The sequence below is a fragment of the Neoarius graeffei genome, chromosome 17 (genome assembly GCF_027579695.1).
Source record: "Neoarius graeffei isolate fNeoGra1 chromosome 17, fNeoGra1.pri, whole genome shotgun sequence".
NCBI classification, from domain to species: domain Eukaryota; kingdom Metazoa; phylum Chordata; class Actinopteri; order Siluriformes; family Ariidae; genus Neoarius; species Neoarius graeffei.
Window position 1 is genome coordinate 21,806,097 of NC_083585.1, and position 12,678 is coordinate 21,818,774.

Below are 12,678 nucleotides of genomic sequence, written 5' to 3' on the forward strand. Positions count from 1 at the left end.
TGGATGGGTTGCCAGTCTATCACACGGCTAACATCTCATCTCATTATCTCTAGCCACTTTATCCTGTTCTACAGGGTCGCAGGCAAGCTGGAGCCTATCCCAGCTGACTACGGGCAAAAGGCGGGGTACACCCTAGACAAGTCGCCAGGTCATCACAGGGCTGACACATAGACACAGACAACCATTCACACCTACGCTCAATTTAGATTCACCAGTTAACCTAACCTGCATGTCTTTGGACTGTGGGGGAAACCGGAGCACCCGGAGGAAACCCGCACGGACACGGGGAGAACATGCAAACTCCGCACAGAAAGGCCCTCGCCAGCCACGGGGCTCGAACCTGAACCTTCTTGCTGTGAGGCGACAGCGCTAACCACTACACCACCGTGCCGCCCATAGAGAAAATATGATGACATTAAATTAAAACCAAATTTTAAAGTATTTATTTAATTTATTAAATCATTTATTAAATATTTTAGTCAGTCAGCCCATATTTTATGGGTTACATTCAGTCACAATTCACATTTGCTAATGAACCACCAGAAATGACAAATAAAATAAAATCTTTATTCATGTAATACTGCAACTGCTTTTCTAAATAAAGGCTGTGGTAAAGGTTAAAGTAAAGCTTCACATTCTCCACTCAATTTAAAGTCTTAAACATCCTGAAAGTATGAAAGCAAAAGTACAGGAATGACTCACAAAAGATGTCTGCTTTATATCATACACTGATTTTACTTCCTGATGCTAACTTAACATCTCTTTCACCGAGAACATGGGGAAACATTCACTAAAGCTAACAGCGTTATTCCTAATCTTTCAAATGTTATCTAGTGCAATAATAACTCTGATGATACAGTGATATACAGTAGTGGTCACGTTCTCGCTGTAGCATCTGTAAATATTTCGAGTTGTTAATCAACTGATTGAAGACGTCTGATGCTAAAAGGTCCAATAAAATACATATATGATTCGAGAAAAATGTAGTGATGTCATGGTTGAAAATGAGAATGAAGAGTAAAGAGAAAGCAGAAGGTTTTTTTGTATTATACTGTGTAATATTACTGCATAAAATGTATTTTATGAAGTAAAAATCAAAGGTATTAGCTGAATTTAAAAAAAAAAACCTGCAAGTACAGATATTCAAATGGTTATTCAGATATTCAGATTATATATCTTTTTTTTTCTCCTCTGTGAACAGCAGCTGAAGAAAGCTGCTGCCATTTCCTGGAGGTTTAACTAAATTGTTCAACCTCAAAAGGAGGAGCATAGCATTAACGTTCCATTATTTCTTTTTTCACAAAGAGTTTTGAGCTTTTACAGAAACAGAAAATATCAAATCCTTGCATTTGGACCATGTTGTTGTTTCTGACTCGTGTGGCTCTGCTGCTTTTGCATTTTGTAATCAAAGGTATTTTCTTATCGCCATCTTCTAGTGAGTCGTCCAATCAGGATATAATTATCAGACTGTATTACTCATTGCCTGCTAACGTATTTATCTTTCATTCTCAGATGCTATGTGTGGAAAGACTGCTGAAATCCCTGATGTTATTAAAGCTAGATTAGGAGAACCGCTGACTTTAAATTGTATCTACAACTGCTCCACTGGGTTCATTCGTGGCATTTGGAAATGGGAAGATACTCCGGCATGTGACACCTGTTTGTGGACTACAATAGAAAAAAACATGAGTGAAGACATGTGCATTGTGAGCTTGCAAACTCTTAATCTGACCCTGGAGCAGACCTTATATAACTACTCGTGTTTTTCTGTGAAGAATGATCATCAAGATCTCCCTCATAACCTTGAGCAGATCATATCACTTCAAATTCAAGGTAGTAAATTGTAAGCTCAGGTAAAGAGCACTGCTCTTGTCAGTAAGCTGATGTATCTGTGGTGTTTGTGATGTATCTGGGGTATTTGGTGTTTATTTCTGATCATGTTTGCATTTTTTGTGGTAGATCAGACCACAGGACCAGTCATCCATCGTAAAGTAGCTCTAGGTAAGTCAAGAAAAATGTGTTACACGTGTCACATAGACTTGCAACGTTGTACAAATTACTCAAATTAAAATAAATAAATACATAAAAATTAATCGTCTGTTCCAGATGTAGCGGTGAAAGTGGCGATTTACCAAAATCAGAATGAGTTAAACCTTCATCATCTTGACAAAGGCCTATCATCGTATTCCATCCAAGTGTTCTTGGGAGACAAACTAAAACTGGACTGTCTTTCTACCAACCATCATTGCGAAGGCCAATGGATAAGGGATGATGCAAATGTCACAGAAATAACCCCAAGCAGGTTTGTCGAATGGAATAAGATCACAGAAGATGCTGAAGGAACGTACACATGCAGCACAAACCAGCTTTGTACCAGCCAGAAGATTAGTGTTGTGATTGATGTTATTAAAAATGGTGAGTTGTTACCGTTCTAAATAATGGACGACAAAAACATGACAGACTCTGTTTAAAAAAATAAAATAACCAATGTGACACAATTTTCAAACAGATGGATTTGGATGGATCAGGCCATTCGCAGCAATTGCACTGTCTGTAGCAGTCATGCTAATATTTCTGCTGACCTATCTATGCTACAAAAAGAGGGGGAAGAATTTGTCGGATGCAGAGGATTCAACAACTGTAATCTATGAAAAGTAAGGCAAACGTTTCAAACCGCATCTCTTTCAAAAGTCTTAAAAAATATAACCAGATGAATTTTACCACCAAATATTTCCACCATCTACCCATAAACTATGACCTGTATACAAGTCAGTCAGGAACAACCCATGAGCTGCTGTTTAAAAAAAAAAAACCAGCCAAAAATGCAGAAAAATCTGGTTTTGACCAAAATTGAGTTTTTCTCCTAATAATGTATTGACATCTCATCTCATCTCATTATCTCTAGCCGCTTTATCCTGTTTCTTTATACTTTATACTTTTTTTTCTTACTCTTTCAGGCTATTCACTTGAATCCCGGTGTCTTGTAAAGAGTACATCCTGGGCTTTCCAATGATATATCATGTGACTAGGAAGGTTGCTGGGAAATTCCTAGTAAGGAAATCACAACAAAAGAGAAATTGAGAGACACTTTTTTTTTTCTTGGTTCCCAGGAGGATATACAGTATTGTACAAGTCTTAAGCACATGTAAAGACCAAAAATGGCTTAAAAATAATGAAATTAAATGTTTCAACATTTAAAAAAATACTATAAACAGTAAGCAGTAAGCCATAATAAATGAAACAAAGTCAATATTTGGTGTGAGACGACCCTTTGCTTTAATTTTTTTTTAAAATAGTAGTCTCCGGGGGCGGCACAATGGCGTAGTGGTTAGCGCTGTCGCCTCACAGCAAGAAGTTCCGGGTTCGAGCCCCGTGGCCGGCGAGGGCCTTTCTGTGCGGAGTTTGCATGTTCTCCCCGTGTCCACGTGGGTTTCCTCCGGGTGCTCCGGTTTCCCCCACAGTCCAAAGACATGCAGGTTAGGTTAACTGGTGACTCTAAATTGACCGTAGGTGTGAATGTGAGTGTGAATGGTTGTCTGTGTCTATGTGTCAGCCCTGTGATGACCTGGCGACTTGTCCAGGGTGTACCCCGCCTTTCACCCGTAGTCAGCTGGGATAGGCTCCAGCTTGCCTGCGACCCTGTAGAACAGGATAAAGCGGCTACAGATAATGAGATGAGTAGTCTCCGGTAGAGTGAGTGCAGTTTTATGCGGAAATGAGCTGTAGGTTTTACTGAGCATCTTCCAGAACCAGCTACAGTTCTTCTGGACACTTTGACTATCACACTCGCTTCTTCATTTTGCACCAAAACCCAGCAGCCTTCATTATGTTTTCTTTTTTTAATCTGAAAAGTGCTCTCTTATGTAATATGCTGATACAATTTTTTTTTCCCTGTAACATTTAATTTTGTGCTGGAAAATGAACAAATGTTTGGAACTCTAAAATGTTTTTGTACTGACTCAATAATGTAGAAGTCATAAAATAGAAATCAATATTTATAAGTTTGCATGAAAAAAAAATAGGGTGCCTAAGACTTTTGCACAGTACTGTGTGTGTATATATATATATATATATATATATATATATACACACACACTACCGTTCAAAAGTTTGGCGTCACTTTGAAATGTCCTTATTTTTGAAAGAAAAGCACTGCTCTTTTCAATGAAGATCACTTTAAACTAATCAGAAATCCACTCTATACATTGCTAATGTGCTAAATGACGATTCTAGCTGCAAATGTCTGGTTTTTGGTGCAATATCTCCATAGGTGTATAGAGGCCCATTTCCAGCAACTATCACTCCAGTGTTCTAATGGTACAATGTGTTTGCTCATTGCCTCAGAAGGCTAATGGATGATTAGAAAACCCTTGTACAATCATGTTAGCACAGCTGAAAACAGTTGAGCTCTTTAGAGAAGCTATAAAACTGACCTTCCTTTGAGCAGATTGAGTTTCTGGAGCATCACATTTGTGGGGTCGATTAAATGCTCAAAATGGCCAGAAAAATGTCTCGACTATATTTTCTATTCATTTTACAACTTATGGTGGGAAATAAAAGTGTGACTTTTCGGTGACCCCAAACTTTTGAATGGTAGTGAATATATATATATATAAAATAGAAAAAGTCTAAATTTGTCCATTTGACATTTACCTACTAACGGTGTATATCTTAACATTTTCAAAGCACAAGAACCAAAAATGAAGGAATGATCCACAAACCCATAGCACAAGGTGAGTTTGATTTCAAATTGCCATGAAAATTTTTACATTTTAAGAAGTGAGCACTTCGTACAAAACAAATCTTCTACAATACTGCTGAAATTACAGTAGAAATCATTCTTGTTTTTCTTTTAGACTCCCAGAGTGATCATGAAGTCCCTTACGCAGACATTGTGATCTCCGTGAGAGGCTCCAGCATTCCTGAGCTCACAGGACTCCACAGCCAAACGCCACGGGATCACAGACTCGTAAGAACAGCTTCATTACTTGTAGCATGGACTCAGTAATATGAAATATGGTTCACTCCAGGCTTTAGGATATGTAAAGTAACAAACGGCTGTGTTCATGTGTGTGTGTGCAGAGATGGAGGGAAGAGCCCACAGGTGCAGCTCATCTACAGGCTTGTCGCTCCGCTGACAGACTACATGTTCACCCCAGAGAGGTCAGCCGGAAATTAAGCACGACTTCCGAATATGCCGTCATCACATACTCTACAGATGCACTTAATTAGTGTATGTAAATGCATAAGCAGTTGAATAATGTAAATATGGAAACCATAAGAAGTGTGTGATAGGTTAATGAACATACGTAGTGCTTTTAGATAAAAAAAATTATAAAAATATTATTATCCAATGTACTGTACAAAATTTGGTGTGCTGTTTATACATTTTATTTTCTTTCTTTTAAATATTAATGAAATGCACGTGATTGAAAATGTATGATATATTTTTAACACTTGTAAAGAAACATGCAGAAATGTACATTTTTGATCAGTAATGTATTCAATAAAAATATTTAGTACTTTTTGCAGTTTCTTCTTCTTCTTATTATTATTATTATCATTATTATTATTATTAATGTATTTAATGCATATAATTTATTTTGCATTATATTACGCAGTACACACTGTATGGCCAAAAGTTTTTGGACACTTGACAACCACACCCATATGTGCTTATTGATCATCCCGTTCTACATCTCGTCCCCCTATGCTGCTATAATAATCTCCACTCTTTTGGAAAGCCCTTCCACTGGATTTTAGAGCCTGGTTGTGAGGATTTGCTTATTCAGTCACAAGAACGTTAGCGAAATCCAGCAAGGCAGTTCATCCCAAAGGTGTTCAGTGGGGTTGAGGTGAGAACTCTGTGCAGGCCACTCGAGTTCTTCCACACTGGACTTGGCAAGCCATGTCTTCATGGACTATGCTTTTTGCACATTGTCCTGCTGGAACAGGTTTGGACCTTTTAGTTCCAGTGATGGGAAATCATAACGCTACAGCATACAGAGACTTCCTTTACAACTGTGTGATTCCAACTTTGTGTAAACAGTCTGCTAAAGAACCACATATGGGTGTGATTGTCAGGTGTCCCCAAACTTTTTTATAGTGTACAATGCATTTCTAATAACTTATTGTTTCGACAGTTCTTGGCTTGATGATCATGAATGCTACATATAAAACATTGCTGGACTTGGCACAGATCGGAGATCTTCCAATTATTAGGTCCCGTTGTTTTGGCATTCAGGTCTGCACCAGGCTCTTGTCTGGGTTTTTCCTGATCTTTACCTTAGAATGCCAAACTCCATACCACAGGATGAATTGGTCCATGGATTTAAAGGCAGGTTATAGAATTTTGCAGAACTGCAAAAGGTATCACTCTGTCTGTGACTCTGCCTGTCTATAATTTCACCACAATGTACTTTACATCCTGTATGGCTGATGACTTAATCTCCCAGTCCTTCTAAAATCCATTCTCAGTGCTCCTGTTGAATATCTGAGTGAATCTCTGTTGTGGCTGGCTGTATAGTAATTTGGCTTCAACTTCCAATCTGTTAGGGGTCTCAACCTGTGCCTGTATAACATAGTCAGGCCCAGTCGGGGGCGAGGAGGCGAGGAGATGCCCCAGGTGACATACATTGTCAACACTAAATGTTTTTCAGTCCTTTTAAAACTTTCAGGGTGGAAAAATATTTCTTGGAAAAAAAAAGACAAATAAATGAGAAAAATCTTAGGCTGTGATGTATTCAAAGCGACTTTAGTTTTCGGCGTGTTTTATTTCGGGCCGGTCTTCCTCTTCCTCTGATGTTGTTGATCAGACCTCTTTTATGCCTCTTCCACTCATTTTGTTGCTCAGATCTTTTCTAAGAACAGCACCAAAGCAGTTCTCCTCCCATACTGGGTATGATAGCCCTATTGTGGTATCACAATTTAACAAACATATTATACAGTGGTGCTTGAAAGTTTGTGAGCCCTTTAGAATTTTCTATATTTCTGCATAAATATGACCTAAAACAACATCAGATTTTCACACAAGTCCTAAAAGTAGATAAAGAGAAGCCAGTTAAACAAATGAGACAAAAATATCATACTTGGTCATTTATTTATTGAGGAAAATGATTCAATATTACATATCTGTGAGTGGCAAAAGTATGTGAACCTTTGCTTTCAGTATCTGGTGTGACTCCCTTGTGCAGCAATAACTGCAACTAAACGTTTCCGGTAACTGTTGATCAGTCCTGCACACCGGCTTGGAGGAATTTTAGCCCATTCCTCCGTACAGAACAGCTTCAACTCTGGGATGTTGGTGGGTTTCCTCACATGAACTGCTCGCTTCAGGTCCTTCCACAGCATTTCCATTGGATTAAGGTCAGGACTTTGACTTGGCCATTCCAAAACATTAACTTTATTCTTCTTTAACCATTCTTTGGTAGAACGACTTGTGTGCTTAGGGTCGTTGTCTTGCTGCATGACCCACCTTCGCTTGAGATTCAGTTCATGGACAGATGTCCTGACATTTTCCTTTAGAATTCACTGGTATAATTCAGAATTCATTGTTCCATCAATGATGGCAAGCCGTCCTGGCCCAGATGCAGCAAAACAGGCCCAAACCATGATACTACCACCACCATGTTTCACAGATGGGATAAGGTTCTTATGCTGGAATGCAGTGTTTTCCTTTCTCCAAACATAACGCTTCTCATTTAAACCAAAAAGTTCTATTTTGGTCTCATCCGTCCACAAAACATTTTTCCAATAGCCTTCTGGCTTGTCCACGTGATCTTTAGCAAACTGAAGATGAGCATCAATGTTCTTTTTGGAGAGCAGTGGCTTTCTCCTTGCAACCCTGCCATGCACACCATTGTTGTTCAGTGTTCTCCTGATGGTGGACTCATGAACATTAACATTAGCTAATGTGAGAGAGGCCTTCAGTTGCTTAGAAGTTACCCTGGGTCCTTTGTGACCTCGTCGACTATTACACGCCTTGCTCTTGGAGTGATATTTGCTGGTCGACCACTCCTGGGGAGGAGAACAATGGTCTTGAATTTCCTCCATTTGTACACAATCTGTCTGACTATGGATTGGTGGAGTCCAAACTCTTTAGAGATGGTTTTGTCGCCTTTTCCAGCCTGATGAGCATCAACAACGCTTCTTCTGAGGTCCTCAGAAATCGCCTTTGTTCGTGCCATGATACGCTTCCACAAACATGTGTTGTGAAGATCAGACTTTGATAGATCCCTGTTCTTTAAATAAAACAGGGTGCCCACTCACACCTGATTGTCATCCCACTGATTGAAAACATCTGACTCTAATTTCGCCTTCAAATTAACTGCTAATCATAGAGGTTCACATACTTTTGCCACTCACAGGCATGTAATATTGGATCATTTTCCTCAATAAATAAATGACCAAGTATAATATTTTTGCCTCATTTGTTTAACTGGGTTCTCTTTATCTACTTTTAGGACTTGTGTGAAAATCTGATGATGTTTTAGGTCATATTTATGCAGAAATATAGAAAATTCTAAAGGGTTCACAAACTTTCAAGCACCACTGTATATCATGATTAGATTCTTAGGCTGTCTACTCACTTGAATTATGGGTTTAATCCAGACTTCAGTTATTAAAAAACAAATAAATATCACTGTCAGCCGAATGCATCTGGTGGAAGATTCTGGAATAAAAAGCTCTATGACTCCAATAAATAGCTACAATATCACTGTAAACATTTAAATAAAGAGTTTAATTCGGATTATGTTCATTATAAGTCTGTGCTGGGCGGCACGGTGGTGTAGTAGTTAGCGCTGTCGCCTCACAGCAAGAAGGTCCGGGTTTGAGCCCCGTGGCCAACGAGGGCCTTTCTGTGCAGAGTTTGCATGTTCTCCCCGTGTCCGTGTGGGTTTCCTCCGGGTGCTCCGGTTTCCCCCACAGTCCAAAGACATGCAGGTTAGGTTAACTGGTGACTCTAAATTGACCGTAGGTGTGAATGTGAGTGTGAATGGTTGTCTGTGTCTATGTGTCAGCCCTGTGATGACCTGGCGACTTGTCCAGGGTGTACCCTGCCTTTCGCCCGTAGTCAGCTGGGATAGGCTCCAGCTTGCCTGCGACCCTGTAGAACAGGATAAAGTGGCTAGAGATAATGAGATGAGATAAGTCTGTGCTGAGGAAGTCTGGGATATTTATACAGAGTTAATCCATCCATCCATCCATTATCTGTAGCCGCTTATCCTGTCCCACAGGGTCGCAGGCAAGCTGGAGCCTATCCCAGCTGACTATGGGCGAGAGGCGGGGTACACCCTGAACAAGTTGCCAGATCATCGCAGGGCTGACACATAGAGACAAACAACCATTCATACACCTTCACACCTATGGTCAATTTAGAGCCACTGATTAACCTAACCTGCATGTCTTTGGACTGTGGGAGAAAACTGGAGCACCCGGAGGAAACCCATGCAGACACGGGGAGAACATGCAAACTCCACACAGAAAGGCCCTCGCTGGCCGCTGGGTTCGAACCTGGAACCTTCTTGCTGTGAGGCGCCCGTGCTAACCACTACACCACCGTGCCACCCCCAATAAGTGCAACGGTTTTCCAACAAGGTAACTTTTTTTTTAAATAAATACAGTAGAGCCTCCGGGTGGCACGGTGGTGTAGTGGTTAGCGCTGTTGCCTCACAGCAAGAAGGTCCGGGTTCAAACCCCGTGGCCGGCGAGGGCCCTTCTTTGTGGAGTTTGCATGTTGTCCACGTGGGTTTCCTCTGGGTGCTCCGGTTTCCCCCACAGTCCAAAGACATGCAGGTTAGGTTAACTGGTGGCTCTAAATTGACCGTAGGTGTGAATGTGAATGGTTGTCTGTGTCTATGTGTCAGCCCTGTGATGACCTGGCGACTTGTCCAGGGTGTACCCCGCCTTTTGCCCGTAATCAGCTGGGACAGGCTCCAGCTTGCCTGTGACCCTGTAGAACAGGATAAAGCGGCTAGAGATAATGAGATGAGACGAGACAGTAGAGCCTGTTCCCTAAAAGTGTGGTGCAATAAGCCCCCAGCAGAAGAGTCCAACTTTCAGATTCTATTTCGTTTTACTGGGTTCAGTTCTACCCTACAGGGCCAAATACCCCACAAGGCCGAAAACCCCACAGGGCTGAATACCCCATAGAGCCTAATACCCCACAGGGCTGAATGCCCCACAGTGCCGAATACTTCACAGTGCCGAATATCCTGCACAGTGGCAAGCACCCCATCGAGCTTAATGCCCCACAGAGCCAAAAATCCCACTGTGCTGAATACCCCACAAGGCTGAATATCCCACAGGGCCGACTATCCCACAGGGCCGACTATCCCACAGGGCCGAATATCCCACAGGGCCGACTATCCCACAGGGCCGAATATCCCACAGGGCCGAATACCCCACAGTGTATATCCCACTGCCATTGAAAATAAGTACACCTATTAATTTATTATCAGAGAATCAGAGTCAGAATCATGAGGTGAACTAGCTCCACTTTTATACACAGAGCTCAGGAACATCCAAAGCTCTAAACACTGGCTCTGGCCATGTTTATGATGAGTCTGTGTGAACGCGCACCCTTTTAGGCCCTCTCTGCTTTCCGTCGTCACAGTCGGTTGCGTAGCAACGCCTGAAGCAACGCGTCATTCGGTCGCGTAGCAACGCTTGTTCGAAGGAGAAGTTTTGGAAACGGAACGGTAAGGCTTTTGAAATGAACATGGTGTTATCGGGGCGTATTGACATGCTGTAAAAAGTTTTTTAAAAAGTTTTGTAAGAATAAAAATAATAATTTAAACAGTAATAACACGTGTGTCACCTGTCGTTAGGAGAGAAGGAGGTTGAAGGTCAAGCTGTAAAACTGTAGCCGAAACAGCGCTCCCAGCTTACAGAAGGCTAAACAGGTCAAAATACATCTCCATACTTCTGCATCATTCATGATCGGATCTTATTTCCTACACACAGGACTCACTGACTCCACCGGTCTGATAGATTAATGTACTGTGTGTAAAATAACCAACATTACTGCAGTCTGAATTTCCCCCAAACATCACAGCACAAAGCTCATCATTACTAACAGACTGAACACTGTCTTTACTAATCACTGCCTTTACTAATTAAGATCACATTAACTTTTTGTTGAAATCCAATTACAGTGAAATTGGGCGCCATGCATGTTGTTGCATGGATTATACAAATAATCCAGGTAAAATCACTTTTATTTCATTTTAAGGTCAACTATAAAGTGCCATAGGGCAAAGGAGGGTATTTGGCCCTGTGTGGTATTCAGCACTGTCGGATATCTTTTAAAGAGCGAGTGAATAAGCACCTGATGGCACTTCGTGTGTAATCATTCGCTGTCAGCAGGTTGTCCTATGTGTACAGTTAAAGAGGGTGGTACAGTAGTCATGACTGGATGACCCATGTGTTGGAAGTAAATCACCTGGCTTATTAGAGCACTTGTGATTTATTAGCTGGCTGGACCTGCTTCTTAAACTGCCAGAGAACAGTGCAATAAGACCTGGTTCTGTCCTTTCCTGGTAAGGATAAGTTCTCTCTCTTCTCAGCCACATGGGTTTCCAGCCATGCATGCTTCCCTTTCAATCCTTAACTGTAATGATTTTTTTTTTTTATCTCTGAGCAGCAGTGAACCAATTTGATTGGTGAACTCAGTACCTGAGTTAGCTATTGTTCACAATTGCACTATATTTACAAAAAAAAAAAAAAAACAACTTGGCACTGTGGGGCATTCAGCCTTGTGGGGTATTAAGCTCTGTAGGATGTTCAGTATTGTGTTGGATATTCAGCACTGTAGGATATTCGGCACTGTGGGGCATTTGGACCTGTGGGATATTAGGCCCTGCGGGGTATTCGGCCCTGCGGGGTATTAGGCCCTGCAGGGTATTCGGCCCCGTGGGGTATTCAGCCCTGTGGAGTATTCAACACTGTGGGATATTCGGCCCTGTGGGATATTCAGCCCTGTGGGATATTCAGCCCTGTGGGGTATTCAGCATTGTGGGGTATTCAGCATTGTGGGGTATTAGGCCCTGTGGGATATTCAGCCTTGTGGGGTATTCAGCCCTGTGGGGTATTCAGCCCTGTGGGATATTTGGCCCTGTGGGATAGTCGGCCCTGTGGGATATTTGGCCCTGTGGGGTATTCAGCCCTGTGGGATATTCGACCCTGTGGGGTATTCAGCCTTGTTGGGTAATCAGCCTTGTGCGATATTCAGCATTGTGGGATAGTCGACCCTGTGGGGTATTCAGCATTGTGGGATATTCGGCCCTGTGGGATATTCGGCCCTGTTGGGTATTCAGCCTTGTGGGATATTCAGCATTGTGGGATAGTCGGCCCTGTGGGGTATTCGGCCCTGTGGGGTATTCGGCCCTGTGAAGTATTCAGCCCTGTGGAATATTTAGCCTTGTGGGGTATTCGGCCCTGTGGGGTATTCGGCCCTGTGGGATATTCAGCCTTGTGGGGTATTCAGCACAGTGGGATATTTGGCCCTGTGGGGTATTCGGCCCTGTGGGGTATTCAGCCCTGTGGGATATTCGGCCCTGTGGGATATTCTGCCTTGTTGGGTATTCAGCCTTGTGGGATATTCAGCATTGTGGGATAGTCGGCCCTGTGGGGTATTCAGCATTGTGGGATATTCAGCCTTGTTGGGTATTCAGCACA

General features: G+C 41.9%; 1 protein-coding gene across 1 annotated transcript; it reads left to right on the plus strand.

Annotated features, from left to right (window-relative positions):
- Positions 1 to 1,519: 1,519 nt before the first annotated feature.
- LOC132901131 (uncharacterized) lies at positions 1,520 to 4,759 on the plus strand. The gene is made up of 5 exons (XM_060943486.1): positions 1,520 to 1,833; positions 1,960 to 2,001; positions 2,107 to 2,415; positions 2,510 to 2,654; positions 4,687 to 4,759. The coding sequence occupies exons 1-5, from the start codon at positions 1,686 to 1,688 to the stop codon at positions 4,757 to 4,759; spliced, it is 717 nt and encodes a 238-aa protein (XP_060799469.1). The 5' UTR covers positions 1,520 to 1,685.
- Positions 4,760 to 12,678: the final 7,919 nt, after the last annotated feature.

What these genes read in the sequence shown, in the direction of transcription:
- LOC132901131 (XM_060943486.1), top strand. Translation starts at nt 1,686, where the DNA reads ATGAGTGAAGACATGTGCATTGTGAGCTTGCAAACTCTTAATCTGACC. An exon ending in CCATCGTAAAGTAGCTCTAG is followed by an intron (nt 2,002 to 2,106) that starts GTAAGTCAAGAA and finishes CGTCTGTTCCAG; the next exon opens with ATGTAGCGGTGAAAGTGGCG. An exon ending in ACAACTGTAATCTATGAAAA is followed by an intron (nt 2,655 to 4,686) that starts GTAAGGCAAACG and finishes ACATTTTCAAAG; the next exon opens with CACAAGAACCAAAAATGAAG.